The 15,689-nt window shown below is 37.4% G+C and overlaps 2 protein-coding genes across 2 annotated transcripts in view; both read right to left on the bottom strand.

The window, feature by feature from the left end:
• Positions 1 to 876, bottom strand: part of LOC107559541 (RNA-binding protein 20-like) — a 55,858-nt gene extending 54,982 nt beyond the window's left edge. Inside the window, exons 1-2 of the mRNA XM_016243402.1 lie at positions 787 to 876; positions 372 to 488 (exon numbers count right to left, since the gene is read on the bottom strand). Coding sequence (XP_016098888.1) covers positions 372 to 488; positions 787 to 876 — 207 coding nt within the window. The remainder of the gene's footprint in view (positions 1 to 371; positions 489 to 786) is intronic.
• Positions 877 to 9,824: 8,948 nt separating this feature from the next.
• LOC107559540 (structural maintenance of chromosomes protein 3-like) overlaps positions 9,825 to 15,689 on the bottom strand; it is a 24,779-nt gene continuing 18,914 nt past the window's right edge. The window contains exons 25-29 of the mRNA XM_016243401.1: positions 15,078 to 15,290; positions 13,081 to 13,269; positions 12,807 to 12,984; positions 10,701 to 10,807; positions 9,825 to 10,547 (exon numbers count right to left, since the gene is read on the bottom strand). Of these exons, the coding sequence (XP_016098887.1) occupies positions 10,476 to 10,547; positions 10,701 to 10,807; positions 12,807 to 12,984; positions 13,081 to 13,269; positions 15,078 to 15,290 (759 nt within the window). The 3' untranslated portion in view covers positions 9,825 to 10,475. The remainder of the gene's footprint in view (positions 10,548 to 10,700; positions 10,808 to 12,806; positions 12,985 to 13,080; positions 13,270 to 15,077; positions 15,291 to 15,689) is intronic.

Here is a 15,689-nt window from a genome sequence, read left to right as displayed (position 1 = left end):
AACAGCTCAAAACACAAGTGTTTCCATGCAGCATTGTGTTACCATATGCCTTCATGACTGCATTCACATGAAGCTAATGACAAAAGGCAACCCAATAGCCAGTAGTCTTAAGAGCTGAAGGGACAAAGGCATTCACAACATATTTCCCAGCTGTGATTTAAGCATCCCTGGTAATACTAGCAAACACGCATGCTATGAAGAGCCAAGGTCAACACAGCGCTCAGGCCATCGCTAAGAAATGGTATTTACCACTCTTTACGACGTTTGAAACTTCTAGATCCAACTGTTCAAAGGTCAAATGACACCACCAACCATCACTGCAGTAGAAAAAAGTGAAATACTAAAACAAAACAAAAAAAACATAAATGTACCTTTCCAGGGGCATATTCACACGGCAGTTTACACCAGTATCCGGAAAACTCAGAAGTGCTATAAACCAGAATGGCCATTGTGTTACCATATGCCTTCATGACTGCATTCACATGAAGCTAATGACAAAAGGCAACCCAATAGCCAGTAGTCTTAAGAGCTGAAGGGACAAAGGCATTCACAACATATTTCCCAGCTGTGATTTAAGCATCCCTGGTAATACTAGCAAACACGCATGCTATGAAGAGCCAAGGTCAACACAGCGCTCAGGCCATCGCTAAGAAATGGTATTTACCACTCTTTACGACGTTTGAAACTTCTAGATCCAACTGTTCAAAGGTCAAATGACACCACCAACCATCACTGCAGTAGAAAAAAGTGAAATACTAAAACAAAACAAAAAAAACACAAATGTACCTTTCCAGGGGCATATTCACACGGCAGTTTACACCAGTATCCGGAAAACTCAGAAGTGCTATAAACCAGAATGGTGTCTGGGACTCCCATCAGCCTTCACGTTCCTGGGGGTACGAGGCAATTTCCCCCTTTGGGTCGGGCTGGCAGAGTGATAGAGAGCAGCTGAGGAGGGACGTATGGGAAAAAAGAGGGAGCGATAGTGTGTGGCGGACAACACCACAACAGTCCTGATACATCCTGACAATACCAGCTCTAATGCTGTGGCCCACTGCGCTATTTAAAAACAATCCATCAAAAATACCCCATCTTTCACCGCACTGTCAGAGCCCACGACCTTTCGCTGGCTGTGAAAATCTTCACGCAGGCCGCTGAGGGATTAATGCACTGCGGCGTTTTAATGCAGGAGCCAACCTGGAAGGGACTTTTAAACAATTAACCTTAGTATCTCAAAATGATAATAGTCACATTTAAAATGATACTGACAACTGGATTATTTTTGATTGTGTTCGAAGTGTTTTTAAATACAGATACAAATATTTCCGCTTCACACAACAATGCAAATGTTGATAACTTGAGAGATCAAGTTTACTTGAAAAATCTTTTACAACTTACTTGAAAAATCCTATATATATATATATAGAGAGAGAGAGAGAGAGAGAGAGATTGAAGAGTTGCTTAAATATATAAATTTTTGACTAGGTTAAGTTGCATTTTACAATTTTAGCATTTAAGAATGATTAAGAATGATTTAAGAATAATTTATGAAGGATTGTGTGACACTGAAGACTGGAATAATGATGCATCACGGGAATAAATCACATTTTTAAATATTTTCAAAAAGAAAAAAAGTTTTAAATTGTAATAATATTTCACAATATTATTTATTTACTTATTTCAAATAATTGCTGCCTTGTTGAGCGTAACAGACATTTAAAAATCGGAATTATTCCAAACTTTTGTCCTGCTGGTTTCTGCAGGTTTTATGAAGGTATATTTAAGACCTTTTTAAGACTACATTTAATAACATTTAAGAAACGCAATGTGTGTATTAGCAAAACTTCAAGGTTTGAAAATGATACTTCCAATAATTCTCCACTGCTTTTTAATTCATTGTATTAAAAAAATTGCTTAAGATTTGAAGTTATATTTCCAATCACTATATGGAAATAACTTGTACTGTGCTTTTGGATCTCACTGCAAAAGTGATGTTCTTCATCTTTATTTTTGTCTTGTTTTCCAGTGCACGTGTCTAAAGATTCTTAAATCAAGAAGCAAAATGACACAAGAAGTCTTGTTTTCTGTGAAACTGATCTAAAAGAATGAATATCTGCCAGTGGGCTCAGAAAAAACTATTTACATTACATTTAGCAGACACTTATCTAAAGCAACTTACAAAAGAGGAACAACTTCAATCAAAGGGAAAACAAGTTTTCATACCCCATTGACATATTTGTTCTTGTTTTAAGCATAAACGTGGTTCCTTTTGATCCATTTCTCAGAAAACAAGATTCATATCTTCATTTTGCATCTCAAGTAAACACATCTTGATTAAAGGATATTTATATTGGAAAACAAGACAGAAATACTGAGGAAGATATTCCCCCTTTTTTTTTTTTTTGCAATGCATGCAACATTACATGCTGTGATTAAATTTAAGTTTCTGCTCTGATTTAAGACCTTTTTAAGGCCTTCATTTGTGGAAGGGTGAATTAAGACGCAAGACCTGCAGAAACCCTGTTTATATTTATTTTCATATATATATATATATATATATACATATATATACACACACACACACACACACACTAAAAATCAATAATGAAGTGTAGAGTGGTTATATGCAACGTAAGACACCTTTCACTTGCTCACAGGAAGAGTTGTGCAAAAACAGAGAATGTTGATGGGTTAAAATAGAATCAGTGGACGGCACGACCATAAACGGACACCTTTTTAGCGCTGCAACAATATTGGCATCCACATTTGTCAGTAACACACACGGAAGAGTCACGTGCTTCTATACATCAGCCACTGGTGACCCTACAGGGGGTTTTCACTCAAGACTGCATATTACTGCCATGTTCGTCCGGTATACAGGGCTAATTTTGTTTGCCCGTATTAGAGCTCACGTAATTAGAAGTTACGTAGTACTCCTCAAATGACGTACCCTAGTGAATGTGCAGGATATTTACTAAATAAATTGTGCTTTAGACAACTTGCCTATGCAACCATCTAAACGACTGTTTATAATACAAAATATATATTAACTGCAAAAACACAGTATTCAACACAAGTGTTTTTGCATTATTAGTATTATATTTCGACCAGTGCTAAGTGATTTCATAGAGAGGCATGTTGCAGGAATGTGGTCATCACATGCACACACATCAGCACTGATTACGCCGTGTGCCATTTATCTGTTACAAGCAAACAGCAGTTTGTCACTAGTAACATCTGCTGAAAACATTCAGCGGGGCCACATACATGGCTCACATGTGCTGTCCATCTGTGGAAACCCAAGTTCATCATTTTTCACTTTTCTTCGCTTTCTTCAGAAGTGATTCAAATTGTCAAAACAATGAAAGGGAATAGTTATCTTCTGTCATATCCTATATTCTACAACATTAAATCAGTAGTGTAAATCAGTGTTTTAGTGCATGCATTAAAGAGAATATTTACTTTTAGATCATTTATTAAGCAAGACATGCAAATTAATTCTAGAGTTTGAGTTTACTTTTCTTAAATGATTTTTTAATTTTTTTAAGTGTTAAATACTGTTAATTTTGCAATTAATACAACTGAATTTTTTTAAACCTTCTGTAGCTATTCAACAACTTTGTCTACTCTAATGTCAGTTTTAAAATAAAAGAACATTATTCCATAATAATCCGTAATGTTAATAATTACATTTAACAATCTTATTAATGTTCGTTTCGGATTTAACTGAATATAAATATATAAGGAAACATATATATATATATATATATTTTTTTTTTCTTCTTCATTTCAGTAGCCTACTTAACAGTCCCGTTAACTGTTGTCACAAAATTTGACCAAATCCATTTCCAATAAATACTATTATTTATTCCATATTTATCAGTAAGGAATGGTAATTATTATTAATAATTACAGGTAAAGAAAAAAACTTTTCTGGAATTTAATTTAATTTCGAATTTTTTTTCAGTATTGAACTTGTTACTTAACACAAATTGTTACCTGGTCTGTTATTAACTGAACCAAGGACATATATTCAGTGTTAGCTAAAACAGAACCAATGTTAGAAAAAAAAGTAAATTTAAAAGTAAATTGACAACAGAATACAAAAATGCATTCAAATAAACATGTATAATATAGATGATGTAATAAAATGAAGCAATTGATTATATTAAAATTATATTGCATTAAATTTAAAATAGGTGAATTGCATGTTTCCATTTGTGATTAGATAAAGCATGATGGGATAAGCAGGTAGGAATGATAACTGTGTTTAGACCTCTGGCTACAATAATACTGCTCAGACATGCAGCGGAACTCAAAGTTACACTCATCAAACCAATCCATCATCCCAGTGTCTCCAGAGGAACCGTGTGACATCAAGTGTTTAGAAGATTTCTTAATATACTCATTAATAAATTGATTTCACATACATCTCCATGCAACACAAACTACTTTTCCCACAGCAGCACATTACTTACCTCTGGGGGTGTTCAGTGAAAAGTTTCTCAACAATAATTTTAGACTGGCCGTTCTCAAAAACACCCTTGTCCCAAGTTTGCTTCATGGTAGAAATAGCCTTCTACCCAAAAAAACTAAATCCAATGAGTCTCTCCTTAAATGTTACAGGAGGTTTTTCTGCACTCAAGCCCAATGGAGGTCCAGTCTTTTCGTGCAGCCGTGTTGTTTTGAATCGGCCTCCAGTGCCTCTGGGATCAGCAGCGGTAATGAAAGATAGCCCACTCGCGCCCTCTCACTGAGCTTCTGCCAGACCCTCAAACGTCTAAAAAAAAGTGTGGATAAAAAAGGGTGCTCAAAGGGGCTGGTGGTAAAGCTGGAGGAATACGACATGAAGCAGGGACGTTAAAGGCACTTGACCATTTGGGAGTCCCCGAGGGCTGCCGTACACTTTCATTCTCTCTCCAGCCAATGATAGAGCAAGTGTGAGGAATGCCATTAGCCAGTCACTCAGAACTGCCGGATCAGTTTAGTCAACGGATCATCAAAGGCCAGAGCCCCGTGTACAGATTATTAACATTTCCAACCATTAACATTTTGTGAGGGACAATGGGGCCCCTGATGCACGTCTATGTGCAAAGCCTTGGATTCTCTCACTGTAAAGCTCTGGAACATTACTGCTGACGGAGAGTCCCAGAAACAAAGATCTATTAACGATCTGTATGCTGGCTGAAGTGATCTTGTGTTTGGGTTTCAGTTGACTCAAAACACTGGGCAGGATTTCTTATCAACGAAACCAAGATGTGTAAAGAAGTTTAACCTGGATAAAAGTCTTTGGGAAGTCAGTGAAATTAGTTTGAAACTTGAAATCCTCATAGCCTTCAATAACTAATAATAACTACTGAAGGCATTAGTGAAAAAACAATGTCCTTGTATAAGATAGATAGATCTAAAGACAGAAAACAGAATGGACAAATGACAAAGACATACATAGAATGATCAATATATTGAACAACTAGACAGAATGAGAGACTGAATGAACAACAGATAGAAAATATATCAAATATAAGCATAAAGAATTTTAATTTGTCACTCATTGTGACTGTTAAAATAATGAACAGCAAATGCATAAGATATCTATCAGCCTCCTGCTGACACCCCCAGATGTGTGACACTCACAGTCACAATCCCAAAGTGTTCATTCTTGTCTTGCAGGAAAGCAGATCCGGTTTAAGAAATGGCACTAAAACGGCAAGCACTGAACAAAATGTTCCACATTAGCAGGACAACTGCTCACAGAAACCCCTCAGAAACAGTCACACACACGACAGGTGGAGCAGGGCATGAATAAAAGTTCATTTGAACACTTCTTAAGACGCTTTTTTTTAATCATGCCTTCATTATTGTTTCAAACGCCTTTCAATCAATGAAAATCCACCATGAAAATAATTTGATTATAAATCCAGCAAAAACTGAAATAAATATAAACATTTCCAAATGTAATTTATGAAAATTATATATTTTTTTCAATTATTTTAATGTGAAAATATGATTTAATTGAATTTAATTCGGCTATTTTATACCAGAAACCAAATAATATTAAACGCAATACATAATTTAAGGTGTGTTGGCAATGAAGAAAAAAAAAGAAAAGTCATTAAAGAGACTTTAATTTCTAAAAAGGGCAGAAAGCAACACCTACGTGACAATCCACTCCGTTCACATTAGCACCCCCGTTCGTTAGCCCTATGCTAAGTCATGGCGTGGCCCCTTTGCACTAGTTCGCTATTCTGAAAAAGGCTGGGCCACAGCTGTTGATGCCATTTACAATCCACAGAAACCCCTCAGAAACAGTCACACACACGACAGGTGGAGCAGGGCATGAATAAAAGTTCATTTGAACACTTCTTAAGACGCTTTTTTTTAATCATGCCTTCATTATTGTTTCAAACGCCTTTCAATCAATGAAAATCCACCATGAAAATAATTTGATTATAAATCCAGCAAAAACTGAAATAAATATAAACATTTCCAAATGTAATTTATGAAAATTATATATATTTTTCAATTATTTTAATGTGAAAATATGATTTAATTGAATTTAATTCGGCTATTTTATACCAGAAACCAAATAATATTAAACGCAATACATAATTTAAGGTGTGTTGGCAATGAAGAAAAAAAAAGAAAAGTCATTAAAGAGACTTTCATTTCTAAAAAGGGCAGAAAGCAACACCTATGTGACAATCCACTCCGTTCACATTAGCACCCCCGTTCGTTAGCCCTATGCTAAGTCATGGCGTGGCCCCTTTGCACTAGTTCGCTATTCTGAAAAAGGCTGGGCCACAGCTGTTGATGCCATTTACAATAACTCGCCCCTATATGACACAATGTTTATGCTACACTGGATTGAAAAAATCAACAGTCACTCATCAGAACAGCAATAATGGTTAAAGTATGCATATATTATAATTATACGTTCAAAGTTCAATTCCAGGTGTGGTTGACTGGCAGGTCCCGTACACCCTCATAAAACTGCTTTAAAAAAGGAACGAATGCAGTTCCCACTCAAAACGGCAGGTAGTAAATGCCTTTTCACATGGGGTTGAGGCGCTGTGTCTTCATGAATATAAATGGAACAGCAATGACACAATGATGCCTCAGCGAGTGGTTATATGTGGAGCGCGTAGTTGTCGGCTGAGAAGGGTTTAAAACTTCAAGGGATAGTTTACACAAAAATGAAATTTCCGTCATTAATTACTCACCCTCATGTTGTTCCAAACCCATAATATCTTCGTTCATCTTCAAATATTTTTGATGAAATTCAAGAGCTTTCTGACCCTGCCAGCAATGTAACCACCACGCTCAAGGCCCAGAAAGGTAGTAAGGACATTGTTAAAATAGTCCATGTGACATCAGTGGTTCAACTGTAATGTTATAAAGCTACGAGAAAAAAAATAATTTAAAAAATCTGCTGCATTGAAGGTTCATATAAGCATGTAGCCTCCATTAATGGAAGAAGTCTGGAACAACCAGGATTCTTCCTAGAGCTGTCCTCCTGGCCAAACTGAGCAATCGATGGAGAAGGGTCTTGGTTAGAGAGGTGACAAGAAGCTGATGGTCACTCTAGTTGAGCTTCATGATCATATATGTAGATGGGAGAAACTTACTGAAGGACAAAGATCACTGTAACAACTCTACTGATCTGGGCTTTATGGCACTGTAGCCAGACTCAATCTCCTCCTCAGTGAAGACACATGAAAACCAAATTGAAATTAGCAACAAACAAAAAACAGCTAAAGGACTCTCAGATTGTGAGAAACAAGATTCTCTGGTCTGATGAACCTCAGTTCCAAGCATCATGTGGAGGAAACCAGGCACTACTCATCACCTGCACAGCAGCATCCCAACAGTGGTGGTTCGCAGCCTCATGCTGTGGGGGTATTTTTCAGCGGCCAGAGTAGAAGCAAGCAAAATATAGAGATAGCCTTAATGAAAACCTAGTCCAGATTGAATCCTGGGATTGAACCCAATCGAACATTTCTGAAGAAACCTGAAAATGTCTGTCGGCCTCCATCCAACCTGACAGAGCTTGAGAACTGAAGAGGTGAGGAGAAGAATGAAAGATAACTACCAAATGCAGATGTACAAAGCTGTAAAGGTGCTTAAATCAAGCACTGCGTTGGGTATGAATACTTATTTTTTTATTTTTAATAAATTTGCCAAGTTGTCACGAATCTGTTTTTTACTTTGTAGTATGGTGTATGGAGTGTAGGTTCATGTGGAAAAAGTAATTTAAAGCAGTGGCAGCAACAATAAAAGATGAAAAAATGAGGGGTATGACAACCTTCACAAGACCATATATATATATATATATATATATATTAGTGCTGGGACAATAAATCAATGCATCCTGATTCGTTGATCGATTATGAGATCTTCGTAATGCATTGCGATTCTCTCTCGAATCGATTCTGAGCTTAGTTTTTAACAGCAGATGATGCTCAAGGCTAGTTTTTAACCGCACACTCAAATGCTCACGAAGAAGAGCCCTTGTGTGTTCGGCTGAATAATGTAAGTGATTAAATGTACTTGCACATCGGCTTTTATGATGCGAGATTAATGTAAACACAGCCCACAGTGAGCATCCTTGTAATTCGCTTCAACCTTTTTGAATTATTTTAGGTTCAAATGGTGCATGTGTAAGGAACTGGAAGCAAGCAAAATACAGCTATTTCTAAAGCACGCAGTGCCATCTGCTGTTAAAAACTAAGCTCAGAATCGATTCAAGAGAGAATCACAGATCGCAGAATCGATGCAGAATCATTTCTCGATTCGCAATGCATCGATTTATTGTCCCAGCCCTAATACATACATACATATCATAATTTTTTATTTAATCCTAATATTATTATTAATACTAATATTTATAAACACTCGGACTTGGGCCTTAGGTACTTGTACACATGTCTGCCATTGAGATAGCAGCATCTGTTCTCCCATCAGGCCACTGCTCACAAAACTGACAAGTTTAATGGGACCCTAACACTGTTCACAGACAGAGTCAAGGGCACATGGAAAGACCAAGTGCTTATAGGTTTGACATGGCACCTGTCAGAGAACAAATTAACTTGTGTGGTGAATGACTGTAAAGCAGGGACAGATTTATGCAAGGTTTATCCAGGCCTCGCCGTGATTATGGGGTGGTCTCATCTGTTGATTATGTTGAGGGGCTGATCTAGGTCGCGATTCTGGCAGAGAGAAGTGCGTGAGCAGTTAAGAGAAGAGAGATGGACATGCCCAAAGGACTCTTGGATCAGCTGAGCAGATCTGGCAGATAAAATTGCATTTGTGTTGTTGGCAGATGGAAAGAGGATCCAATTTCCCCAGAATGTTTCAGTGAACATGACTCACCTTTAACAATGACTACAAACCTATTACTGACAAGCATGTTCTCTGCAAAGCCTGATCTCCACACACAACTCTAATCTGCATAAGCTCAGGTTTGACAGACACTAGGATGGAAAACATTAAGAGAAGCATTATAAAATAGAAATTCTTATTTAAATTATATGCTCAGGGTAAAAATTTTACCTTAAGATTTATTTCATTAGAGCTTATCTGATTTCAAAAAGCCTACAAAAACAGATATATTTAAAATATATATATAATATAAAATATATAAACTTGCAAGGATATACTCTTTACATTTGTATATATAATTTATTTATAAAATGTACTTACTTGCCCAAGCCAAAATGAGTCTCAAAGTCTTTTTCCTTGCAAGGTGTAGCACAACCACATAACGATGTAATAACATCAAAACAGTACATTGTGTGACAACAGCGCCCTCTAGCGGCAAGACACCAGTGCATGTTGATAAAGACCAGGGTTATTTTATTATTTTTGGGTAACAGAAAACACATTAAAAGACTATAAATCACAATGACCTAAAGAAGAAATGAAATCAACGAAACATTAATAAAAACATTTAGGCTCATTTGGAAAACCTCAAAACGAGCCGTATCGCTTAAAAAAAAAAAAAGACTATGAAGGAACAGCTCATGCTGGTTTAGAGCAGTGAGGAAGAGAGAACTGGTGCCGAACAGGCAGACTGCAAACCGTAGATCTTTAACATTCACCTACCTGTGTACTCAGTCTCAGCAACTACATAAGTTCCCCTAATGAAGCTTAACTCTGAAACAGAGTGGCTGAACTTCCTCAACTTTAAATAACTCGGGCTGAAGCAGGTGCAAAGCATGGCTCATTTCATCAAAATATTGAAAAACATGTTCAGTGTTTTATCCTTGAAATACGAGAATCAACAAAGAGGAAAGAAAATACAAAAAATAACTGTAAAACAACAATTAGTCAGTATATCCCCGTTCAGAATATGAGGGGGAAAAAAAAAACTTTGCATTTATTTCCAAGTGGGCTTTTAACGGCTTTTAATGGAAAAACACCAGGTGAGACGGGGGTGAGAAACGAGGAAAATGAGTGATCGAGGTGTATTGTTTCTCTTAGCCGTGAGTGGTGTCATCCTCCACAAAGTCCTTCGCCTGCTCTGCTGAGATCACATCGATGTGACTCACCTAATGAACACACACACACACAGTAAGTCTGGGGACCTCATCTGTACAACTTCAACTTGAAAAGACTTCCATTTATAGTTCATTTTCTATGCAGAAGACTCATTTCCATTTGTTAATTACTTGGCACATCAGAGTGTGAATGTTGCCGGTTACCTTGTTTCTGAATTTGACGCCGTAGAACTTGTCGGCCGACTCCAGCAGCTCGGGTCTGAAGGTCGTGGTGATGAACTGAGCATGTCCAGCCAGCTCCACGATCATGTCTGAAAGACAATACAAAATATCAATACACCGCAAAACCACTTCTAATTTACTTCAAGCAAAAGCAGTAACATTTTGATGTTGTTATTGTGAGAAAAAAAAACGTGAGGAAAAGGAAATGAAGAAAAAAATAAATAAAAAATGTTTGTGGAAGAAAAAAAAAAAAGGAAATACAAAGCCTCGTTTGTAGTGAAAAAAAAGACATTTTGGTTTTAGTTTGAAAATTTGTTGTGAAAAGAAAATGTTTGGAAAAAAAATGTGAAAAACAAAACCTTGTTTGTAGTGGATGCAGTGTCAAAAAATAGTTCATAGTAAAAAGAAAAAAACATTTGTAGTGAAAACATTTTGTTATGAAAAAACATTGTTTTTCTGAAAACAGAAAATATTGCCGTGTCAAAATCAGAAACTTACAGAAAATTAAGTATTTGTGATAGAATTAAAAACGGCTCCAGACAAAAAAGAAAAAAAAAAAATCACTTTAGGAGCCATTGGCTCCTATAAGAAACAAAATTAGGTGCCAAAAAATTTTTTTAAGTGCCACACAATTAACATGTTTTCTTTCTTTCTTTTTAACACTAACATTTCAGTCATGTCTATGTCTCCCCTCCTTTTACAGCATCAGCATTTTATTCCATCTTGTAGATGTCTTGGGAACTAAGGTCCACTTAAAGTGGGAACTAAACGTCTTTTCCCACTTCAGAACTATATAGTCACAAAGATTTGTTTATTACACAGAATCTGTGGCATAATCACGGACCATAATTATATCAGCATCACTTTGCCATCGAGTTTGGGCTCCTCTTCAATGCATCCTAGTGTTGTCTTGCACACATCAAGTCTGTTTTTCTTCACTAGTAACATGCATTTATATAGGAGGTGTTGAATTTAATCTTTAGCTCCTTGCATTCTTTCTTATGTCAACAGGTTAAGTAAAAATATGAATATGCAATATAGGGCATAAATTTATCAAAACGCTCCTCTTTATAGTTACTTTTTCTAGCTGACTGATGAGCTTATGGACGCTGAATGGTTATTCTGTGGTAAATGTTTTGTTACGTGTCATTGTTTACAAGCTTTACACATTTTCCGGAGTTTGAAACATTGAATGTTCACACTATAGCAGTAAAGAGAAAGCTTTGATATGTTCACGTGCCGCTTGAACTGAGCATGTCCAGCCACGATCGCTCATGCTACATTAAAGAGCAACAAAACTGTATTTATTGTTTGAATTCAGTTATGAATTTGGCAGAATTTTAAAACTCATACTTTGTTTATTAAAAGGTAACAGCACAAAGCTTGTGATTACTGGACTGCAAGTTGCGCTACAAATAATATGAAGCTCACACATTAACAGAACACAGCATTTAGACTAAAGATCTTGATAACAAGAAGCCATATTAGTATAAATTATAAACGAGAACAGTTAACGATATATTGTTAATATCCACACAGCTACACAGCTTTACCTGTTGTAGTTTGTTCAAGCTGTGCACGAAACAGACACTGCTTTTCTGCACTTTTACTTCGCACATCTCCGTCATTTTTGATCTCTCTCATGCTGCCACAACTGGAGCTGCTTTTAGCTGCTGTTCGGCAGAGATGAGGGCTGTTTGAAAGTTAGTTTTTTTCACTACTTTATTTTTTTTTACTTTGATGCGCATCGTCTCAGTTTATTACATCAACATAGCAAAGATGCCATCACAAAACAAATAGGAAAAAGGCATTAGATGCTAATTTTGAAGTCATAACATGTAAATTTAACAGTGGCAACCTCAGCAAAAATATCACTAGCAAATTAATATTTTTGGTCGCAAATGCGATCATTTCAGGCGCAGTCTGGAGCCCTGAAAAAGCATTTTGTCTGCTGTGTTGACATGAGAAACTTCAAATACAACATTTCTGGTAGAATTATATAAACATAAATTTCATATACGCTGCTTTCTGATGATGTAGCAGTTTATTTTTGACCAAGCCTTTCAACAATGCACTGGCTGATGGTACCTGACACTGCTTTTCTGTGCTGTGCGTCTAGAGCCTGGTCAATTTCATCAAACAGGTAGAAAGGAGCAGGGTCACATTTCTGGATGGCAAAGATGAGAGCCAGAGCCACCAGAGACTTCTGACCTCCAGAAAGCTGCTGCATCTCCCTCATCTCTCCCTGTTTACCGGTGAATGACACCTGACGTACACACACAAACACACGATTGGTCAAATATCAGCATGTAATAACTGCACTTACAGCACACAAACATTTGATTTTCCATCCTCTCCTTACCCTGATGCCCACTCCAGTGAACTGGTCTACACTGGGAACGCTGCTCTGGGAGGAAGATCCCCTCTCACTGTCCGCTCCCTCGCCCTCGTCCTGAGACTGTCCACCTTCAGTGTCTCCCTTCTTCATCACCAGAGTTGCTTTACCACCGGGCACCAGCTTCTGAAATACCTCGCTGAAATTCTTAGACACCTGTAGAGGGACAAAGCAGTATTCATAAGTGGGCACAGATGACTTTTTTTTCTTTTTTCAATAATTAAGATTTATTAAAGTTTTATTAAAATTTATTAAATTTATTATTATTAACTTTTTTAGCATTTAGTTAGGTTTCTGGTGTGTCTGCCAGCTCAGAAAAGCTGAAAAGAAAACAAGCAGCCAGTTCGTTATGGACTGTCTGAGTCTGAAACAGTGCCAACCAGTGAACGGTTTCAATTTGCAGCCAGTTTCTACGTAGATAGCTAGTTATTTAAATAAGACCACCTCCGAGCCATACAGAGTCCAAGGCAGCTATTCATGCGTCTTGTGTCAACACGCACCATGGAAGAAAGGGGCGGGGGGAGTAGTAGCTCATTATCATTTAAAGAGATAAGCACCGAAACGGGTCGCTGGAAACAGAGCTGTTTTTTACAAGGTAAAAAGGGTGTTGTTTTACATGACCATTGAGGAATTTTAGCCAAAGTATTTTATAGACTAGAGGTCGACCGATTGATCGGCCGATTTTTGGCATTTTTTAATTAATCGGCATTGGCCGATTGTGTTGCAAATTAGGCCGATTTATAGGCAGGCGCACCGGTGGGCAGCTAAGCGTTGTTGCGGATCGCCGGAGAGGAGAATCTCTCTCTGGCTGCGTGAGAGATGGAGCAACTCACTCTGCAGCCGCTTCTTGTTCACACAGCTTCAGCTAATGATGGCAGGGCAAAACAGACTGTTTCGAAAGCGGGATTACGTTTTACCCTACTAGAATTGATGCCGGAAAGTTATCATATTCATAAGTGCAACAAGTCATTTGCATGTGAAAGCAGAAACACATGCAGTTCAGACGAAACTTCTGGGCTGATTATAACATGCACCTTAACTTTCCTCATGCAATATGTGCGTAGGTCCAACAACAGCATCCACGATGTCATCGCTCGTGGCCAGTGCACTCTTAAGCAGTTATGAGCAGCAGGCTGTGTAATATGTGTGAATGCTTTTATTTATGTTATCACTTGGCCATTTGACTTATAGCAGTGTCCAGTGTTTCCCATACATTGAGTTACCTCGTTGAATAAACTGATCACTCCACGTTTCAAAATTAAAATGCAGCACGGGTGATTTTATATGAATGTATCTTTGAAAAAGAACCGACCGTCTTCAGAAAAGCTTCGATGTCATTTTCATTTCGTCTTTCCTGTAATGCCTGAAAGTAACGTTAGCGTTTGTGAGAGCAGTGCTTATTAGATTACAGCCGTTACCGGGGAAACCGCTAGATCTCCGCTCCAACAGTGCCTCCTGCTGGCAGAGAATGAATTTGTATTTGCAAGTCTGTGGGAAACACTGGTGTGTCAGCAAACATAAACAAAATGCATGCTTCAGAACTGTTTTGAGAAGGTGCTTAAGCTTTGAGCCATGTATTATTACTCTGAATTAGGCTACTACTACTATTACGATTTTGTACCTCGCAATAATCATTTACTCAGTCACTTTTATGAGATGAAGGAAAAAAAAGATAAAAAAGAAAATCGGATTAACATATCAGCAAAAAAAAAAATCTGCATCATATATCGGCCATCGGCTGCCCTGATTTCTAAATATCGGCATCGGCCAGTGCAAAACCCATATCGGTCGACCTCCAATATATTTCATGAAGACCCTAAAGAATCATACAAACTTGTGGAAAATGGGCAGCCATTAAAAAATAAAAATAAAGTGGAAAATGCTTCATTTTTAATAGAGAGAAAAATAATTAAAATATATATTGAAATGTAAACACTTCTTGAGGGAGTCTGTCTCAGTCATACCTGTTTGAAGGTGAGCTGGATGGCCTCGTATTTGCGCAGCTCCAGGACATTCATGAGCTCCATGATGGATTTGTAGCCTCTCTCCAGCTCGTCCTGCCTCTTAATCAACTTCTCTTTCTGCTCTGAGAAATTGACGAACTGGTCCAGGGCTTTTTTATTCACATGGCTGTATTTTTTCAGCTCTGTGTTACATTGCTCCAGCTTCCTGAACAACTACACACACACACACAAAATAATTACATGTGAATAAACGTAAACAAACATGTAATCAACTAAATAGTATGATGCCTGTAAGGGGACATGGTGATGAAAAAGAAAATGAGGTGGGATACTGATACTCAAATGCTTTTGCATTCTCTCACAATTTTGCCGTTCCCCTGAGAAACTTTTCTTTGCAAGCAAATGCAATTTCTGAAGGAAACATTAATATTTTGTGAGCAAATAAAAGAGAACAAACTTTTTCAGGGGAATCTGAAAGTTTTGTGAGCAGATGCAATGGTTTTGCAAGTGAATGCAAAGTTTCTTGAGGGAAATGTGAAAATTATGCGAGTGAACGCAAAGTTTCTCAAGGTAACCGTTTTTAGGGAAATGCAAATATTTTGCAAGCAAATG

This window comes from Sinocyclocheilus grahami, unplaced genomic scaffold (genome assembly GCF_001515645.1).
Source record: "Sinocyclocheilus grahami isolate Dianchi unplaced genomic scaffold, SAMN03320097.WGS_v1.1 scaffold691.1, whole genome shotgun sequence".
Classification (NCBI taxonomy): domain Eukaryota; kingdom Metazoa; phylum Chordata; class Actinopteri; order Cypriniformes; family Cyprinidae; genus Sinocyclocheilus; species Sinocyclocheilus grahami.
Note: the sequence above shows the minus strand (reverse complement) of the source record. Positions and strands in the feature narration are given on the sequence as shown.